This window comes from Acipenser ruthenus, chromosome 25 (assembly GCF_902713425.1).
Source record: "Acipenser ruthenus chromosome 25, fAciRut3.2 maternal haplotype, whole genome shotgun sequence".
NCBI classification, from domain to species: domain Eukaryota; kingdom Metazoa; phylum Chordata; class Actinopteri; order Acipenseriformes; family Acipenseridae; genus Acipenser; species Acipenser ruthenus.
This window is the reverse complement of record NC_081213.1, coordinates 28415449-28434045: the sequence shown is the minus strand read 5'-3', so window position 1 is coordinate 28434045 and position 18597 is coordinate 28415449. Positions and strand designations below refer to the sequence as shown.

General features: G+C 44.5%; 1 protein-coding gene across 1 annotated transcript; it reads left to right on the top strand.

Annotated features, from left to right (window-relative positions):
- The first annotated feature begins 166 nt into the window (after window positions 1-166).
- On the top strand, window positions 167-16814 carry LOC117963509 (inter-alpha-trypsin inhibitor heavy chain H3-like). The gene is made up of 23 exons (XM_034903819.2): window positions 167-301; window positions 715-747; window positions 1062-1079; window positions 1363-1532; window positions 2366-2470; window positions 2968-3130; window positions 3658-3768; window positions 4227-4355; window positions 5327-5443; window positions 5710-5878; window positions 8102-8227; window positions 8846-9027; window positions 9497-9682; window positions 10208-10347; window positions 10783-10937; window positions 11694-11726; window positions 12982-13014; window positions 13276-13314; window positions 13894-14007; window positions 14553-14754; window positions 15301-15473; window positions 15576-15687; window positions 16404-16814. The coding sequence occupies exons 1-23, from the start codon at window positions 209-211 to the stop codon at window positions 16540-16542; spliced, it is 2742 nt and encodes a 913-aa protein (XP_034759710.1). The 5' UTR covers window positions 167-208; the 3' UTR covers window positions 16543-16814.
- Window positions 16815-18597: the final 1783 nt, after the last annotated feature.

The window sequence follows — 18597 nt, the reverse complement described above, 5'->3', positions numbered from 1 at the left end:
TCTGAAGGCAGAGCCGGGTAAGACCGCATGCCAACACAGAGGGGGCATTGACAGGGGAGTTCATTGCTCCAGTAAAAGCAAACATTCCTGTTGATTTAAGAAACCCACCAGTTGCTGAGCCAGGCTCCTGTAGTTGCTGATTTACAGGCTCTGGGATAAAACCCCAGCACTCCTCTGCTGTGGAACGGGATTCTCTGATTCCTGCACCATGGACTGGCTGCTGAGTCTCTGCCTTTGCCTCTCCTGCCCAGCTTTATTAGCGGCTCACGTTGTCGTTGCAGAGAATGATGGTGACCCAGGGGTAAGGCAAGCTTTTAAACATATCGACTGCACCACTGGGAGGATTTGTCAGCTCTAACTGTGTTTTTAATGTTTAAAGGTTTTAACGTGTGTGTGTGTGTCTGTATTTTATTGGATTGATTTATGTATTTAAAAACAAATATTTAATATCACGCACCATGTCCAGTGTGCCTCTGTTATATCTGCCAATCTATGTTGTAGTATTATTATTATTATTATTATTATTATTATTATTATTATTATTATTATTATTATATTTTTGCTTTGTTAGTTTGTTTCTAGGTTTAATTGTAAAAAACAAAAAAAAACATGTTTGCATTTATTAATGTTACCAGTGCAAAAAAAACAGCAATGCAAATAACATCTCCATGTTTATTAACTTTATATATATATCATTTCACTGTATTTGAATAGGTGGTGCGTGACCCTATAGCAAGGTTAATTAAGGTATGTTACAATTGTATTTCTTTTTTTTAGAAATAAAACTTGATAAAATGACTTAGGTTATTGAACCCGTATTACTCCTCAATCCTCTTGAATTACTGCACAGTTTCACAGTGAAGTCTAAATATACATTGCTGAAAATGCACAGGGAAGCACCCTAACAAATCCCATGGCGTTTAAAGACTTGTGCTTTCCGCGGAGTACAACCGAAACGCTGGTCTACTTGACTTAGATTCTTTGAGTCTCGAATTGTGATTGATCGTGTTGCAGTGATGGATGATGTGTTAAAAGAGCCTTCTTTTGTATTTTTTAAACAGAAAAGGAGCAGTGATCCGGTGAGTTGATCCTCTCTCTTACTGTCATGTCCTGCAGCTGTTAATGTCACCAGCAATCAGAGCATTGATTTTGGTTCTAGAACGAGAGGCTTGCGGCATTTATAACCCATTTAATGTATAGCATGTAGAAGCATGACGAGGCCAGCCTCTCGACACAAAACAGTGAAGCCCGCTTCAGCATGTTAAATACGTGTGCTGTTTTCCATGCTCATCACAGCTGGATATACTGCAGGCTGTTCAAACCCCCCCTAAGTGTCTGTTTCCAATTCCTTCATTGATTCAGCAAGCGGTCTTCGACATTGAAATCTACAGTCTGAAAGTGGACTGCAAGGTCACCTCCCGCTTCGCACGCAGCGTGATCACCAGCCGCGTGGTCAATCGAGCCAACGTGTCCAGAGAGGTGTTCTTCGACGTGGACCTGCCCAAAACAGCCTTCATAACCAACTTCAGCATGTTTGTGTTGCACACCTTTCTACTTCCAACCCTATCTCTGTCCTAAACATATCCAGAGTATCGTATAGGCCGCTGAGATCCACTCCACAACTGAGTGGCTACCCACCAGTGGGTTTACTGTGGGTGAAGATGAGTTTGTGTCTTACACAGCACCCTAGACTGTATTTTATTAATGCTGTATGTAATTAAGAATAATCAAACGGTTGAGCTAATGTATGTGTGATAGAATTTCAATCTAATACAAAGTATCTGATGCGAAGAGATTTCAGGTGCCTGTATCACATCAATGTCAGGGTCTAGTGCTGTATATTATAAACACATTTTAGAGGGCTGTATCGCATCAATGTCAGGATCTAGTGCTATATATTATAAAGACATTTCAGAGGGCTGTATCGCATCAATATCAGGGTCTAGTGCTGTATATTATAAACACATTTCAGAGGGCTGTATCGCATCAATATCAGGATCTAGTGCTATATATTATAAAGACATTTCAGGGGGCTGTATCGCATCAATATCAGGATCTAGTGCTATATATTATAAAGACATTTCAGAGGGCTGGATCGCATCAATATCAGGGTCTGCTATATATTATAAAGTCATTTCAGAGGGCTGGATCGCATCAATATCAGGGTCTGCTGTATATTGTATGCTGCAGCGATTCAAAAGACACATCTTAGTCTAGCAGACAACAAGTGTGTATTTTGTTTAACTTTAACATAGGGACACTTTGCAGATACATGTCCTTCGTTTTACTCGAGTGTTTAGGCTGGTGGATGGACATGTTCTCTTCTGCATGCTCACAGCTGTGTATGAAACATTTCCACCCGCAGGGTGATTGATGGCTTGACGTATGTGGGAGTCGTGAAGGAGAAGGCAGCTGCCAAGAAGCAGTACCAGCAGGCTGTGTCCCAGGGGCAGACTGCAGGGCTGGTCAAGTAAGTGTGACAGAGTGGAGGCTGGGTGTGAACCAGTGACCACCCGCACCGCAAGCAAGTGTCTCAACTGCTATAGAGCCAGGCTCCTCTGCATGTGTGCTTATGAGCTTTTAACCTCCTCTCATCTCACCCACGAGACAGGATATTTATACGCCGTCATACACGTAGTGAGCTGTTTATGGCCGTCCTCATGAGTGAAATTAATAAAACGCATTCGTGAGCTATTCTGTTTATATCATAATGCATCAAGCTGTTCAATCTGCATGGTTCAATATGAACGAGCCTGATCAATGCTAGGACTCTCCACATGTTGTGTCATTCAAATTCCATTCAGAAGAGAATTCTATTGAGTAAACTGTAGGGTGGCGTAGTCGGAGTACTAACAGTAGATTCAATCTGGTCTTGGCAGCATAACGGACCATAATTAGACTGCAGAAGCTCTTCTCCTCCCCCCAGCCTCTGTGTTTATTTCCCTCGCTCTCTTTTTGTTTGTGAAGGGCATCGGGTAGGAAGATGGAGAAGTTCACAGTCTCCGTGAACATTGCCGCCACCAAGAAAGTGACCTTCGAGCTGACCTACGAGGAGCTGCTGAAGCGCAACCAGGGTCAATACGAGCTGCTGATCCGAGTGAAGCCCAAGCAGATTGTGCAGCACTTCGAGGTGCGGACACTGGAGCGCAATCTAACCCTGTTCAGAGACCCGTTCCCATGCACTGGAACACAATCTAACCCTGTTCAGGGACCCGTTCCCATGCACTGGAACACAATCTAACCCTGTTCAGAGACCCGTTCCCATGCACTGGAACACAATCTAACCCTGTTCAGAGACCCGTTCCCATGCACTGGAGCACAATCTAACCCTGTTCAGAGACCCGTTCCCATGCACTGGAACACAATCTAACCCTGTTCAGGGACCCGTTCCCATGCAGGGTGTGTGCTTTGACTGTGTGCTGAGTGTTTTCTGTGTGTATGCAGGGTGTGTGCTTTGACTGTGTGCTGAGTGTTTTCTGTGTGTAATGCAGGGTGTGTGCTTTGACTGTGTGCTGAGTGTTTTCTGTGTGTGATGCAGGGTGTGTGCTTTGACTGTGTGCTGAGTGTTTTCTGTGTGTATGCAGGGTGTCTGCTTTGACTGTGTGCTGAGTGTTTTCTGTGTGTAATGCAGGGTGTCTGCTTTGCCTCATCTTCTAGATTAATGTGGATATCTACGAACCACAAGGCATCCGCTTCCTGGACGCTCACGGCACTTTTGTAACGAATGATTTGACACAACTCATTGAGAAGACTGTCACAGAAACGAAGGTATGGGATTCCTTCAAACAACACACCAGGACCAGCCGACCAAACAAACAGATCTGCTTCAGTTGCAAAGACTTGGCCAGTATAACGTGGCTTTGTACTTTCTGGTGCCTTTTTGTAGTAGCTAATTTAGTAGGCCTTTTTATTTTCTTTTTTTTTTAATTTTCTTTTTTTTTTCTTGAATTCCATTTTCTTTTTTACAAAAGTTAATGCTTGATTTTTTTTTCATCAAAAATGTGGCCCCCTCCAAAAAAACCAGAATCGCTTCCCTGGCTTTACACAGTCATTCAGAGTGTTGGTAGGATTCATGATACAGTGGTACAGACCCATCACATTTCCATATTACTTCATGTTTACAAGCTGTTCGGTCAAATGTGACGTAGCCCATTAGATTATTGTTACCAGTGAATGCTTTGTTTTTGTTCACAAAATCCCAGCTTTTCGTTCTCTCTTCTCTTTAGGGTCACGTCTCGTTCTCCCCAACAGTGGACCAGCAACGTAGCTGCCCGCTGTGCCAAACCTCCACCATAGACGGGGACTTCGTTATAAACTACGATGTGAACTGGGACACGCCTGCCGGAGACATACAGGTGAGCCAGGGACCAACTCCATACAGGTGAGCCAGGGACCGACTCCATACAGGTGAGCCAGGGACCGACTCCATACAGGTGAGCCAGGGACCGACTCCATACAGGTGAGCCAGGGACCGACTCCATACAGGTGAGCCAGGGACCCACTCCATACAGGTGAGCCAGGGACCCACTCCATACAGGTGAGCCAGGGACCGACTCCATACAGGTGAGCCAGGGACCGACTCCATACAGGTGAGCCAGGGACCGACTCCATACAGGTGAGCCAGGGACCGACTCCATACAGGTGAGCCAGGGACCGACTCCATACAGGTGAGCCAGGGACCGACTCCATACAGGTGAGCCAGGGACCCACTCCATACAGGTGAGCCAGGGACCGACTCCATACAGGTGAGCCAGGGACCGACTCCATACAGGTGAGCCAGGGACCCACTCCATACAGGTGAGCCAGGGACCCACTCCATACAGGTGAGCCAGGGACCCACTCCATACAGGGCATACAGAATTTAAAGGTTTTTTGCTTCTTGCTTTTCAATAACAAATGCATTTTCTCAATGCATTTATTACTGTATATAACTATGAATAATTTTCAATCATGTCCCCCATTAGAATTTATTACAGGCAGCTACACTTACAACTGCAGACTGCAGATCTGGCCAACAGAAAACTTTCTAAACATTTAAACCACAACACTGGATAAGCAGATTCAGTGTGTTTCATCAGATTTCTACATCTGATGTTTATTTACATTTAATGTGTTTCTAAGTGTTGGAGGGCTACCATCATGTTGAGAGGGTATTTAATTCTCGTGCACTCTTTGTATGGCACACCAAAATAGTGTGCGAGAAATACACTCTCAACATGACTGGAGGGAGCCACTGAACTCTAGGAGGCATACCTAATCTGCAGCATGTTGGTCATGATGAAACAAGGGTGTTACTTTTTAATAGCTACCGTTTTCATCCCCCCAGATCTTGAACGGATACTTTGTACACTATTTTGCACCAACCAATCTGAAGAGACTGCCCAAGAATGTCGTCTTTGTGATTGACCAGAGTACCTCCATGATGGGAACCAGAATAAAACAGGTCATACTTCATTACTGTTTCTATTTATGTAAGGAAATAAAAATATCTCATAGCAACGAGGAAGGGCTATATGTTGGGTTGGGAGTTTCCTTTTCCATTGCCCTTATAAAATATGTCCCTAGTAAAAACATAGAAACATATAGTGAATAAAGCATAGTGAGAACATGGTAAACATGGTCTGTGTTTCATACTCCCCCCCCGGGGAGTCCCGACCCCCAGTTTAGGAACTCCAGGTTTACTGAAATGACGATGGTCTGTTTTTGCAGACCAAAGAAGCTATGCTTGCGATCCTGGCTGACATTCACCCAGACGACCACTTCAGTATCATCTCCTTCGACAGCACTGTGACCAAGTGGAAGCCATCCATAATAGAAGCCACTGCAGAGAATATAGAGGCAGCCAAGCAGTATGTGAACAGCCTTTACGCACGAGGGTGTAAGAACTCAGACTCCTATCATTTAGTATATGCATTTTATTTTCACAATGTTTGCACTTATATATTGCACTTTTATTATTCTCTGTCCTTCGAGTGCGGATGATCTTTGATCATTAGTAATAACACCGTCCTGTCCTTCGAGAGCGGATGATCTTTGATCATTAGTAATAACACCGTCCTGTCCTTCGAGTGCGGATGATCTTTGATCATTAGTAATAACACCGTCCTGTCCTTCGAGTGCGGATGATCTTTGATCATTAGTAATAACACCACCCTGTCCTTCGAGTGCGGATGATCTTTGATCATTAGTAATAACACCACCCTGTCCTTCGAGTGCGGATGATCTTTGATCATTAGTAATAACACCATCCTGTCCTTCGAGTGCGGATGATCTTTGATCATTAGTAATAACACCGCCCTGTCCTTCGAGTGCGGATGATCTTTGATCATTAGTAATAACACCGTCCTGTCCTTCGAGAGCGGATGATCTTTGATCATTAGTAATAACCCCGCCCTGTCCTTCGAGTGCGGATGATCTTTGATCATTAGTAATAACCCCGCCCTGTCCTTCGAGTGCGGATGATCTTTGATCATTAGTAATAACACAGTCCTGTCCTTCGAGTGCGGATGATCTTTGATCATTAGTAATAACCCCGCCCTGTCCTTCGAGTGCGGATGATCTTTGATCATTAGTAATAACCCCGCCCTGTCCTTCGAGTGCGGATGATCTTTGATCATTAGTAATAACACCGTCCTGTCCTTCGAGTGCGGATGATCTTTGATCATTAGTAATAACACCGCCCTGTCCTTCGAGTGCGGATGATCTTTGATCATTAGTAATAACACCGTCCTGTCCTTCGAGTGCGGATGATCTTTGATCATTAGTAATAACACCGCCCTGTCCTTCGAGTGCGGATGATCTTTGATCATTAGTAATAACCCCGCCCTGTCCTTCGAGTGCGGATGATCTTTGATCATTAGTAATAACACCGTCCTGTCCTTCGAGTGCGGATGATCTTTGATCATTAGTAATAACACCGTCCTGTCCTTCGAGTGCGGATGATCTTTGATCATTAGTAATAACACCGTCCTGTCCTTCGAGTGCGGATGATCTTTGATCATTAGTAATAACACCGTCCTGTCCTTCGAGTGCGGATGATCTTTGATCATTAGTAATAACACCGTCCTGTCCTTCGAGTGCGGATGATCTTTGATCATTAGTAATAACACCGCCCTGTCCTTCGAGTGCGGATGATCTTTGATCATTAGTAATAACACCGCCCTGTCCTTCGAGTGCGGATGATCTTTGATCATTAGTAATAACCCCGCCCTGTCCTTCGAGTGCGGATGATCTTTGATCATTAGTAATAACACCGTCCTGTCCTTCGAGTGCGGATGATCTTTGATCATTAGTAATAACACCGTCCTGTCCTTCGAGTGCGGATGATCTTTGATCATTAGTAATAACCCCGCCCTGTCCTTCGAGTGCGGATGATCTTTGATCATTAGTAATAACACCGTCCTGTCCTTCGAGAGCGGATGATCTTTGATCATTAGTAATAACACCGTCCTGTCCTTCGAGTGCGGATGATCTTTGATCATTAGTAATAACACCGTCCTGTCCTTCGAGTGCGGATGATCTTTGATCATTAGTAATAACACCGTCCTGTCCTTCGAGTGCGGATGATCTTTGATCATTAGTAATAACACCGCCCTGTCCTTCGAGTGCGGATGATCTTTGATCATTAGTAATAACACCGTCCTGTCCTTCGAGTGCGGATGATCTTTGATCATTAGTAATAACACCGTCCTGTCCTTCGAGTGCGGATGATCTTTGATCATTAGTAATAACACCGCCCTGTCCTTCGAGTGCGGATGATCTTTGATCATTAGTAATAACACCGTCCTGTCCTTCGAGTGCGGATGATCTTTGATCATTAGTAATAACACCGTCCTGTCCTTCGAGAGCGGATGATCTTTGATCATTAGTAATAACACAGTCCTGTCCTTCGAGTGCGGATGATCTTTGATCATTAGTAATAACACCGTCCTGTCCTTCGAGTGTTACTCAGCGACGTCGGCTGATTTGTTGTGCTGCGATATTCTGTGTTTGGCAAATAGCCTCTATCTCAGTATGTTGTGAGATCTTACCTAGTTAACATCGAATGTAGTATATGTTTAAGAATTGATTTTTTAAAAACTTTCTCTTGTTTTTCCCCAAGGGACCAACATTAATGATGCATTGTTGGAAGCTATCAGCATGCTGGATGAGGCCATGAAACAGCACACATTAACAGAGCACAGCATCTCTCTGATTATTCTATTATCCGATGGAGATCCGACGAAGGGTGAGTCAGGCCAACACTATGGGTACCGGTGAAAGCACTTACCTGTGAAGTTCTGCATGCCTTCAACCAGACTGAGCAGTGTGATTTCACATGCTTTCTCTAAACCTTACCCAACGGTAGATAGATTGAATCAAAATGCGATTGTGTGCTGTTTTCTGGGTTGGGGTTAGAAGCACCATTCCCGAGGCTTCCGAGTGGCGCGTCCGGTAAAGGCGTCCCGCGTGGAGTCCTCCGACGCTGTAGCTTTGAGGTGGCAGCATGGCAGGCCTGCAGTGTGTAAAGAAGCGGGCGGCTGACGGCACACGCTTCGGAGGACAGCGTGTGTTCATCTTCACCCCTCCCGAGTCAGCGCAGGGGTGGTAGCGGTGGGCTGAGCCTAAAAATAATTGGACATTCTAAATTAGGAGAAAATAATTGGCGACTACTAAAAAAAAAAAAAAAGCCCATTCCTGAAAGGTAAATTCATGTGCACTTTCCCTGCCCATTGTTTACCTCCAAGTGCACTGCACTTAACAACCAATCATCGCTGTCATACACCAGTCCTTTACAGGCAGCGATCTGATTGGTTGGGATGGTGTATAACAGCTGACAGTCTCTCTGTTCTCTTGTGTTTCTCAGGAGAAACGAACCGTGCACAAATCCAGTCTAATGTTAAGAATGGCATTGGGGGGAAGTACCCCCTGTACTGCCTCGGGTTCGGCTATGATCTGGACTATTCCTTCATTGAGAAGATGGCACTGGAAAACCATGGCGTTGCTCGGAGGATTTACGAGGACTCCGACTCGGCCCTGCAGATGCAGGTAGTGAAGCAGATACTACCCCCTCCCCCCCTCTCCCCAACAACACGGCTCTGAGGGGCTCACGAGGGCAGATACTACCACTCTCCATCTCTCTCTCTCTCTGCCCCTCTCCTCTCCCTCTCTCTCTCTGCCCCTCTCCCCTCTCTCTCACACTCCCTCTCTCTCTGCCCCTCTCCCCTCTCTCTCACACTCCCTCCCTCCCTCTCTCTCTCTGCCCCTCTCCCCTCTCTCTCTCTCCCTCTCTCTCTGCCCCTCTCCTCCCTCTCCCTTTCTCTGCCCCTTTCCACCTCTCTCTCTCCCTTCCTCTCTCTCTCACTGCCCCTCTCCCCCTCTCTCTCCCTCCCTCCCTCTCTCTCTCTGCCCGTCTCCCCTCTCTCTCTCCCTCAATCTCTCTCTCTCTTCCCCTCTAACCTCTCTCTCTCTCCCTCCCTCTCTCTCTGCCTCTCTCTCACACTTCCTCTCTCTCCAGGGTTTCTATGACGAGGTTGCTAGCCCCTTGCTCTCGCAGATTGAGTTGAAGTACCCTGAGAATGGCGTGGCTGACCTCACTGAGCGCTCGTTCCAGCAGTATTATAACGGGTCAGAGATCGTGGTGGCGGGTCGGGTCACAGGCAACGAGCTGGACGCGTATAACATGGAAGTGATTGCTAAAGGGGTAAGCAAGCAGCTAGGCACCACAGACAGCCCGGGGCTACTTAACACTCTAGAACTCCATGCATAATCCTTGAGGACCACTCCGGAAACCTGCACAACATGCACACGAGTATTCATAACATGCTGGCATCCCATTCCATACAAACCAAAAGTATCATATTTGAAAATTCTGTGTTTTCAGCTGCATTTCTATAGCCATCAGCACTCTCTTATTGTTTCTTTATATTAAAAAAATGCATTTCAGTGTCTCCCACAGTAAAAGCACAGCAATAAATCCTAGTGTAATAAAGCAAAGTGAAGGCATGCTAAAGCATAGGTAAGCAGAGCAAAGCCCAGCGAGTCATGGCAAACCAAGGTAAATTCTAGTAAACGCATAGCACAGTATAGCAATGTGCTAATACATTGAGCGAGTGTCAAATTCAAATAAAGCGTCGTTGAATTGCTTTTTATTGCACAATTTAAGATCTTGTTTTGTTGGTGACTTTTGGAAGGTTTCCAGTTTGATGATTTGCTGATTCTGTGACAGGCAGAGGGAGATCTGTTTCTAAAGAACCAGAGAAAGGAACAAGACCAGGAGAAAACCTTTGAGGACCCGCAGTACATCTTTGGTGAATACACCGAGCGACTCTGGGCTTACCTAACCATCCAGCAGCTGCTCAGCAAGAGGTGAGCTCTGCTGGGACCAGTTCTGTAGGGCTGCTTTCAAATCAGCTTTCCTCTGGGACAGTACAAGAGATGAGCTCTGCTGGGACCAGTTCTGTAGGGCTGCTTTCAAATCAGCTTTCCTCTGGTACAATATTTCATTGCAAACATCACGGAAAGGTGAGGGGAGATAATGACATTTTGAATCTACTTAGGGACATCTTTTTCAAAGCGCTTACTCCAGTCTTTAGTTAACTCCTATTTTTGTAAAGAGAAAAAACACATTGATTTTACAAAACTGCCATCAAATACACGTAAGTCACACAATCAAAGATCTCTTCTCTCAAGTTGTTTCTACATCACTGTTGAGTTAATGAAAGACTGAGGTAAAGGATTTGAAAATGTGTCCCTTGGTCTGTAAGAGAAGGCGTCTCTAATCTGCTCGCTCACTCACTGCAGGGTTTCAGGTACGCCCGAAGAGAAAGCCAACAACACGGCCCGCGCTTTAGAGCTGTCCCTGAAATACAACTTTGTGACCCCGCTTACCTCCATGGTGGTGACCAAGCCAGAAGACACGCTGGACAGCACCATGCTGGCTGACAAGCTGACAGAAGGTACAAGCCTGTCATTTCACCCTTCTGCAAGGAGCATTGTTTCCAGCAGCTCCTGGAGAGCCGCAGGGTCTTCTGTCCACCCGACTCCTCACTTACTTCACTGAACCAATGATTGTTCCCAGGTCTCTAGCCATTGATGATTTAAAGAGACCCAGAAAACCTGCAGGATTGTGGCTCTCCAGGACCTGGGTTGGCCACCCGTGGTGTAGAGCAAGGTAAAACTATCAGAAACTAAGTCAAGCAGACAACAGCTTTGGCTATAGCCTTCTTTAGTGCACTGCTGAAGGCACTGGCTGAAACGTTTGTCTCCTTGCTTCAGTTTCTGATAGTCTTACCTTGCACTATGCTGGACTCCTTTATCTTAGAGTTTTACCTGGAATTCTGATTTAGGGTTCTGATGTTCTGGAGAAACCCGGTGTTTTATTTATTTTAGATTTTTTTACCCTGGAATCTCAAACTGTAAAGTAGAAATTAATGGAAGCATTAAACTAATCGCAGATAACAAAATAACTGCATGCATTTTACTGACGATGCACATCCATTCCCTATGCTGGTCTCAGACATGGAGTTTTGAAAGAAACCTGTGCTTCAGAAAACATGTCTTTTCATTTTAAAACATGACGCTGGGTTAAATAAATCTCTGTTTGCAAGCCTTGCTTTCACACAGCCTTGCACTTTCTTCAGTTCAGTCAGTGTATTGCTCTCTCATCTAAGATAAAACCTGACTATATACATGTCTTTTTGTTTCTTTTTAAGCTGAATCCAGAGGACCACCCCAAGATGGTCAAGGTAAAGGACTCTGCACTGCATCTACTTGTGTCTGTTTCTTCTGGTGTAAAAGTCTGTACTCTTGTGTGCAGAGACAGCTGCTGTCAGCTGTGCACATTGACTTAAACTTGTTCCATCAAAGACCAAAGATCATGCAAAATATACTGAGATTCTGCTTTCGGTTGGGAATTCCTAATTAAAATGTTGAAAGCAGAGTGTTATTTGCCATCACTGAAATCTGAGTAGAGCCCAACAGCTAGATTAAAAACATTGTATTAGAGCACAGGAACTTAAAGGGCACACAAGGACCTTTTTATTTTATTGTGTTACATGTTCCCATGTGTTGCTGTTTACGTAAGGTGTGTGTATTGTTTTAATTTTTTTTTTACATTTTGACCACTTCTTTAAACTTTTAAATTGCATTCCCTGCCTCAAGATGGCTTCCCATGTACCTGCATGGACCTCTCAGAACTACATTTCCCATCATCCACCTGCTCACTGGTAAATCCATCTCAGTTACATATGTGAGCAGGAGGATGATGGGAAATGTAGTTCTGAGAGGTCCATGCGGGTACATGTGAAGCCATCTTGAGGCAGGGAATGCAATTTAAAAGTTTAAAAAAGAGGTCAAAATAAAAATAAATAAAAAATTAAATCAATACACACACCTTACGTAAACAGATGTAGCAACACGATAAAATAAAAAGGACCTTGTGTACCCTTTAAGAACACTAAGAACGTGAGGAGATTGTTCGGCCAATCTAAGCTCACCCGGTTACACGTAGCTGATAGAGCTCAGAAGTTTGTCAAGTCGGGTCTTAAAGGATCCCAGTGATTCTGCCTCAACAACATGACTAGCTCGCCCATTCCAGGCACTCGCCACTCTGTGTGTTAAGTCTGTCTCCACTTCATTTGTGTGTGTTCTCTGGTCCTGGTTCTGACTGCACTGAAGGATTATTAACGAGTTTTGCTGATAACGATGAGTTTTACGTGACAATGATAAGACACCTCGCTGACTCTCTTTGTGCAGTTATGAAAGAAGCACATGTTGTAGTGAACATACTAGGCTAAGGAAAGTGCTCAGCTTGCACGCCTTGTGTTCTGGTAGTCTGTTACTAGTGAAGATCTCCCTCCCCTTCACTGTCCTTAACCAATCAGCTGCTTCCCTTAATGATTGGCACGCTTTGCAGCCAGTGGCATGTTTTGACCCCGAAGGAATTTGTGAATTGAAAGGACCGAGGCGGAAGAATATTTATGTATATATTTTTTATTTCAGCACACCGAGTATCTTCATCGCCCCAGTCAAACTGTAAGTCTTCTGCAGCACTGACACACTTCAGTGATATTTTAGAGCAGGATTTTGAAAGTGTTTTATTTTATTTTTCTGAATGGCTTGGGTTAGACTATTACTATAATTCTGCATACGATATAGGACTTATCAGATGACATCTTAAAACTCTCCAAAATGAGGAGTTTTTTTTTTTTTTAATCTTATGAAAATTAATAATAATAATTGACTACAGTCATTTTGGTGAAAATGATTCCCTGTTTTGTCTGCCTTCTGTTTCAGATCATTATGCCAGTAGATACATCCCTCCAGTGACAAGCGGTATGATTTTTGTATTGTTTGTTTGTTTGTTTGTTTACTATACAGAGCTTACTGTAAAACGTTTACACAGTAAACTACAGTACTGTACATGGGGGCACCCTAGTGGCTCACCTGGCAAAGGGACGGCCGTTTGCAAGGTGAGTCATGCAGTCAGGAGAGGGTTGAATTCCGGCTCTGCAAAGTGCTGATCTTCACAGGGAGTGTCGCATTGGCTCTGGCATACAGCTTCTGAAAGTCCTCATTGTGTTCATCACTCCTGGTATGTTCTGGATTGGAGCATGGAGTTTTAATGCATGTTCCATTAATCTTGCTTTTTGCATACAAACTAAAAACATACAACGTAACGTACACAAAAAAACTCCCATGATTCAGACAGTATACTAACACCATTACCAGCCTCAAAATGTCCACTGATGTGCTCCTCACTGTACAGCCAGTAGGGGCACAGTGAGGGGTAATGGTTACACGATGGCGATAATATAATGAGGAATCAAATTCATTTGTCTCAGTCTGTTTTTCTGAAGTGTTACTTTTTTCTTTAAGCTGCAGAATTAATTGAGAATCCCTCTTGGTTTTTAGTTGACGGAGACCCCCACTTCATTATCCCAGTCCCCAAACAGAACGACACCATTTGTTTCAATGTCGACGAGAGACCGGGAGTGATTTTCAACCTGGTGAGAGATCCACTCACAGGTAAGCTGGGTCTGGTGCCTCCTTCATTGGCTATTGGAAGTGCACCTGCATGTCAGTAAAGCAGGGCTGCCCACTGGATGCTTCACTGCGCTCTTTTGAAGGGTTCTCATTTAAGGCTCTCAGCTGGTTTGCAAGGTAACATGTTTAACAAGTAGAAGCTGTGTGTTGCCACGATTCAGTCAGCTTTTTGATAAAGGTTTTATTAGTTTTAAGGCATTTTTAAAAATATGTATTTCTCCGGAAAAAAAAAAAAATTATTAAAAAAAATATGGCAAGATCTATTAGGTGAGATTTAGAGGGATTGTATTGTTATCGCCATGTCCTTTAAAGAGCATGATTAGGCTGATCTGTGTTACACCAAGACTCTGGTGTGTCAGTGTTAGCAATGGGCGATCAGTTGATTCCTGGGTTATGGGACTTGTAGCCCATTCACACAACCTGTATAATGCAACATCATCAATGGATGCGAATGGGATTTCAGTGTTTCGAAGCGTGAGGGCGGCACTGTGGATAGGCTGGCACTGTATTGGTACTTCTCATCCCAGGCATCACTGTTAACGGGCAGACCATCGGGGATAAGAAGATCGACCCCAACAAGAAGCTCAACACGTACTTCGGGAGGTTTGGAATTGTGAACGAGAAGCTGGGGCTCAAGCTGGAAGTAACAACGCGGAGTATAGAAATCACGAGCGGCAAGGAGAAGATGGCTTTCACCTGGTCCGACACGGTTTCAATGAAGCAACGCAGGTGAGGCTGATACCCGACTCACACGACCGTCATGTGTGAGGAACACCACTCAGAATGATACCCGACTCACATGTGTGAGGAACGCCATTCAGAATGATACCCGACTCACATGTGTGAGGAACGCCATTCAGAATGATACCCGACTCACATGTGTGAGGAACGCCATTCAGAATGATACCCGACTCACATGTGTGAGGAACGCCATTCAGAATGATACCCGATTCACATGTGTGAGGAACGCCATTCAGAATGATACCCGACTCACATGTGTGAGGAACGCCATTCAGAATGATACCCGACTCACATGTGTGAGGAACGCCATTCAGAATGATACCCGACTCACATGTGTGAGGAACGCCATTCAGAATGATACCCGACTCACATGTGTGAGGAACGCCATTCAGAATGATACCCGACTCACATGTGTGAGGAACGCCATTCAGAATGCCATGCTTTGACATGCTTTCGCTGTGGATGATTACAGCGTTATTGCCCAGTTCTTCCAGTGAAACAATCTTCTCTTCATCTGTTGTTTTTGTTTGTCAGTTTTGCTCTGCAGATTAACAAGGAGAGGAATCTGGTGGTGATGATGGGAGACAGCGTGCAGTTTGTCATCGTGCTGCACCGCGTTTGGAAGGACCACCCGTTCCACCAAGACTACCTGGGCTTCTACACCATCGACAGCCATCGGCTCTCCAGCAAGACCCACGGCTTATTGGGTAGGGGTGCGGGTGAAACAGAAACCAGCGGCTCCTCCCAGCTCTTACTCCGATTGTTGACCGCTTGCTTTCTCTTGTCTCTTTTTTTTTTTGTATTTGCAGGACAGTTTTACCACGACCTCAGTTTCGAGGTGGGTGAGATCCACCAGGGGACAGACCCAGAGAAACCTGACGCCATGATGATGATAAAAGGACAGGAACTTACTGTCACCAGGTAATAATAATAATAATAATAATAATAATAATAATAATAATAATAATAATAATAATAATAGGTAAAAGTATAACTACAGAAGGAACTGGCTCAGACGTTTATTTACTTCGATTTATTGATTGATTGTTTTGAAGTTATGGATGATGATGATAATAATAAAGTTATTATTTTTATGTTAATATGAGAAAGAAATTTGTCCTGTTCTAGTGAACATCCCCGTGGCTCTGCTGCTAACCTGTCCTGTTCTAGTGAACATCCCCGTGGCTCTGCTGCTAACCTGTCCTGTTCTAGTGAACATCCCCGTGGCTCTGCTGCTAACCTGTCCTGTTCTAGTGAACATCCCCGTGGCTCTGCTGCTAACCTGTCCTGTTCTAGTGAACATCCCCGTGGCTCTGCTGCTAACCTGTCCTGTTCTAGTGAACATCCCCGTGGCTCTGCTGCTAACCTGTCCTGTTCTAGTGAACATCCCCGTGGCTCTGCTGCTAACCTGTCCTGTTCTAGTGAACATCCCCGAGGCTCTGCTGCTAACCTGTCCTGTTCTAGTGAACATCCCCGTGGCTCTGCTGCTAACCTGTCCTGTTCTAGTGAACATCCCCGTGGCTCTGCTGCTAACCTGTCCTGTTCTAGTGAACATCCCTGTGGCTCTGCTGCTAACCTGTCCTGTTCTAGTGAACATCCCCGTGGCTCTGCTGCTAACCTGTCCTGTTCTTCCTCAGGGGCTGGCAGAGGGACTATCGGGAGGATATCAAGCATGGTGTGCAGGTCCCCTGCTGGTTCGTACACCACAACGGGACGGGGCTGATCGACGGAGTCCACAGCGACTACATCGTTTCAGGAATATTCAAAACGAAATAATAAAATCAATTCTTATGCAGTGAAATGTTGATATACAGTAAAGTATAATCCTTGATAATTGAATGACAATATGGTCTAACCGAGTTCATGAACGACAGAATAACGAGGGGGCTGCTGTGCAAAAAGAAACAAAGTCCAACGACAAGCGCTTCAACTGAAAGTCTTTCTCAGCGTCAATGCAGACAGACAGAGACTCTTCAGATAACTGTGCTTTACCTTGTACAAACAGCTGTGTCTCTATCGATTCTCAAATAAATGTGCTCGGCAATAAACCGCTTTGAGTCTTCTTGTTTATTTGAAAGCAGAATTGTTCATTCTGATGACATCACAATGACACTATGACATCACATTCATTAGCGTGTTGATTTCAAAGCATGGGAATCTGGCCTTCACTCATCAATACATTTGAGTGTTAATCAATGGCAGTGCATTGAGTGTTTTAAAGGCCGATTGGAAGGTTATTGTCCACTCAGATGGGACGCTGACATTGTTAGTGCCATACCAAGCCCATAAACCTGAGTGACTGAAAATCAGCTTGTGTCGTACTCTACCATATACTAGATTTGTTGTCTATTGTGGAGTAGACCCTGATGTGCTACAGCCATCTGAAATGTATTTGTATTGGATAGTTTGTGTATCAGATGTAAATGACTTCACAATAAGATTAGCTACTATGTTTAATTATCGTTATTTACCTATATATTACAGGGGGCTGTGTAAGAAACAAGCTGATTTGAAGCCACTCTTTCCTATACTAGTGTCACAGACATGCGCAGGTAACTTGTGCAAGGTCAGTGGCTCACGAGATAAAACCTCAGTGACTGTGAGAATGCTGATAATAATGACGATGCTTGACTCCCATGAAGGGGATCTGCAGGGATCGTGCCTGCAATGAGAACCTACGGGCCTACAGAGAGCAGACTGTTCTTCTGCAGGGACCAGACTGTTCTTCTGCAGGGAGCAGACTGTTCTTCTACAGGGACCAGACTGTTCTTCTACAGGGACCAGACTGTTCTTCTACAGGGACCAGACTGTTCTTCTGCAGGGAGCAGACTGTTCTTCTACAGGGACCAGACTGTTCTTCTACAGGGACCGGATTGTTCTTCTACAGGGACCGGTCTGTTCTTCTACAGGGAGCAGACTGTTCTTCTGCAGGGAGCAGACTGTTCTTCTGCAGGGAGCAGACTGTTCTTCTACAGGGACCAGTCTGTTCTTCTGCAGGGAGCAGACTGTTCTTCTACAGGGAGCAGACTGTTCTTCTACAGGGAGCAGACTGTTCTTCTACAGGGACCAGACTGTTCTTCTACAGGGACCAGACTGTTCTTCTACAGGGAGCAGACTGTTCTTCTACAGGGACCAGACTGTTCTTCTACAGGGAGCAGACTGTTCTTCTACAGGGAGCAGACTGTTCTTCTACATCCTGTTGGGCTGAAATAAAAGAACATTTGAGAAACCTTTTGTTATAACACTATCAATTTGTTCTAACTTGGCTAGAAAGGATTCAGGGAGAGGTTAAGCTGCTGTTATGAGAAGCGTGCATAATAATAATAATAATAATAATAATAATAATAATAATATAGACAAGACAGAACATGTCATCATAAAATTGACACGTTTTTAACAGGTTCCTTTCTGTTTTAACTGATACCTGTCGGCTTAACACATGTTGAAAAGCAAATTTGGAAATAAAACTATTTGGAGAAGCTTAAAGGGATCGCCCCGCCCCGCCCCCGCGGACTCATAACCTCAGGGCTATGGGTTCGAGCCCCCTTGATTGTTAATGTGAAATGCATTTCCTGATTGCAGGCAGGTGGTCCAGTGGATTTGTTTGCTTCTCTTGTGTGTGTTACACTTGGTGCTCTGAGTTCAATTACTCAATTCTGTACTCTTTCATTTTTAAAGAATGAACCTTATAGACAATGTTACACAACCTCTCAAATCAGGCAGATGGATAGTACAGAGGTCTGCTTTACTAGTCTTGTATCTATGTGAACATTGGCGGACAGAATTCAAACCTGCGCAGCAAAATTAAATGCCTTGTATTTTTACATTTAT

Bases quoted from the DNA above. Each gene is read 5' to 3' on its own strand.
- LOC117963509 (XM_034903819.2), top strand. From the start codon at position 209: ATGGACTGGCTGCTGAGTCTCTGCCTTTGCCTCTCCTGCCCAGCTTTA. The intron at 8,228-8,845 runs GTGAGTCAGGCC...TGTGTTTCTCAG, and splicing joins CGATGGAGATCCGACGAAGG to GAGAAACGAACCGTGCACAA. The intron at 9,028-9,496 runs GTAGTGAAGCAG...CTCTCTCTCCAG, and splicing joins ACTCGGCCCTGCAGATGCAG to GGTTTCTATGACGAGGTTGC.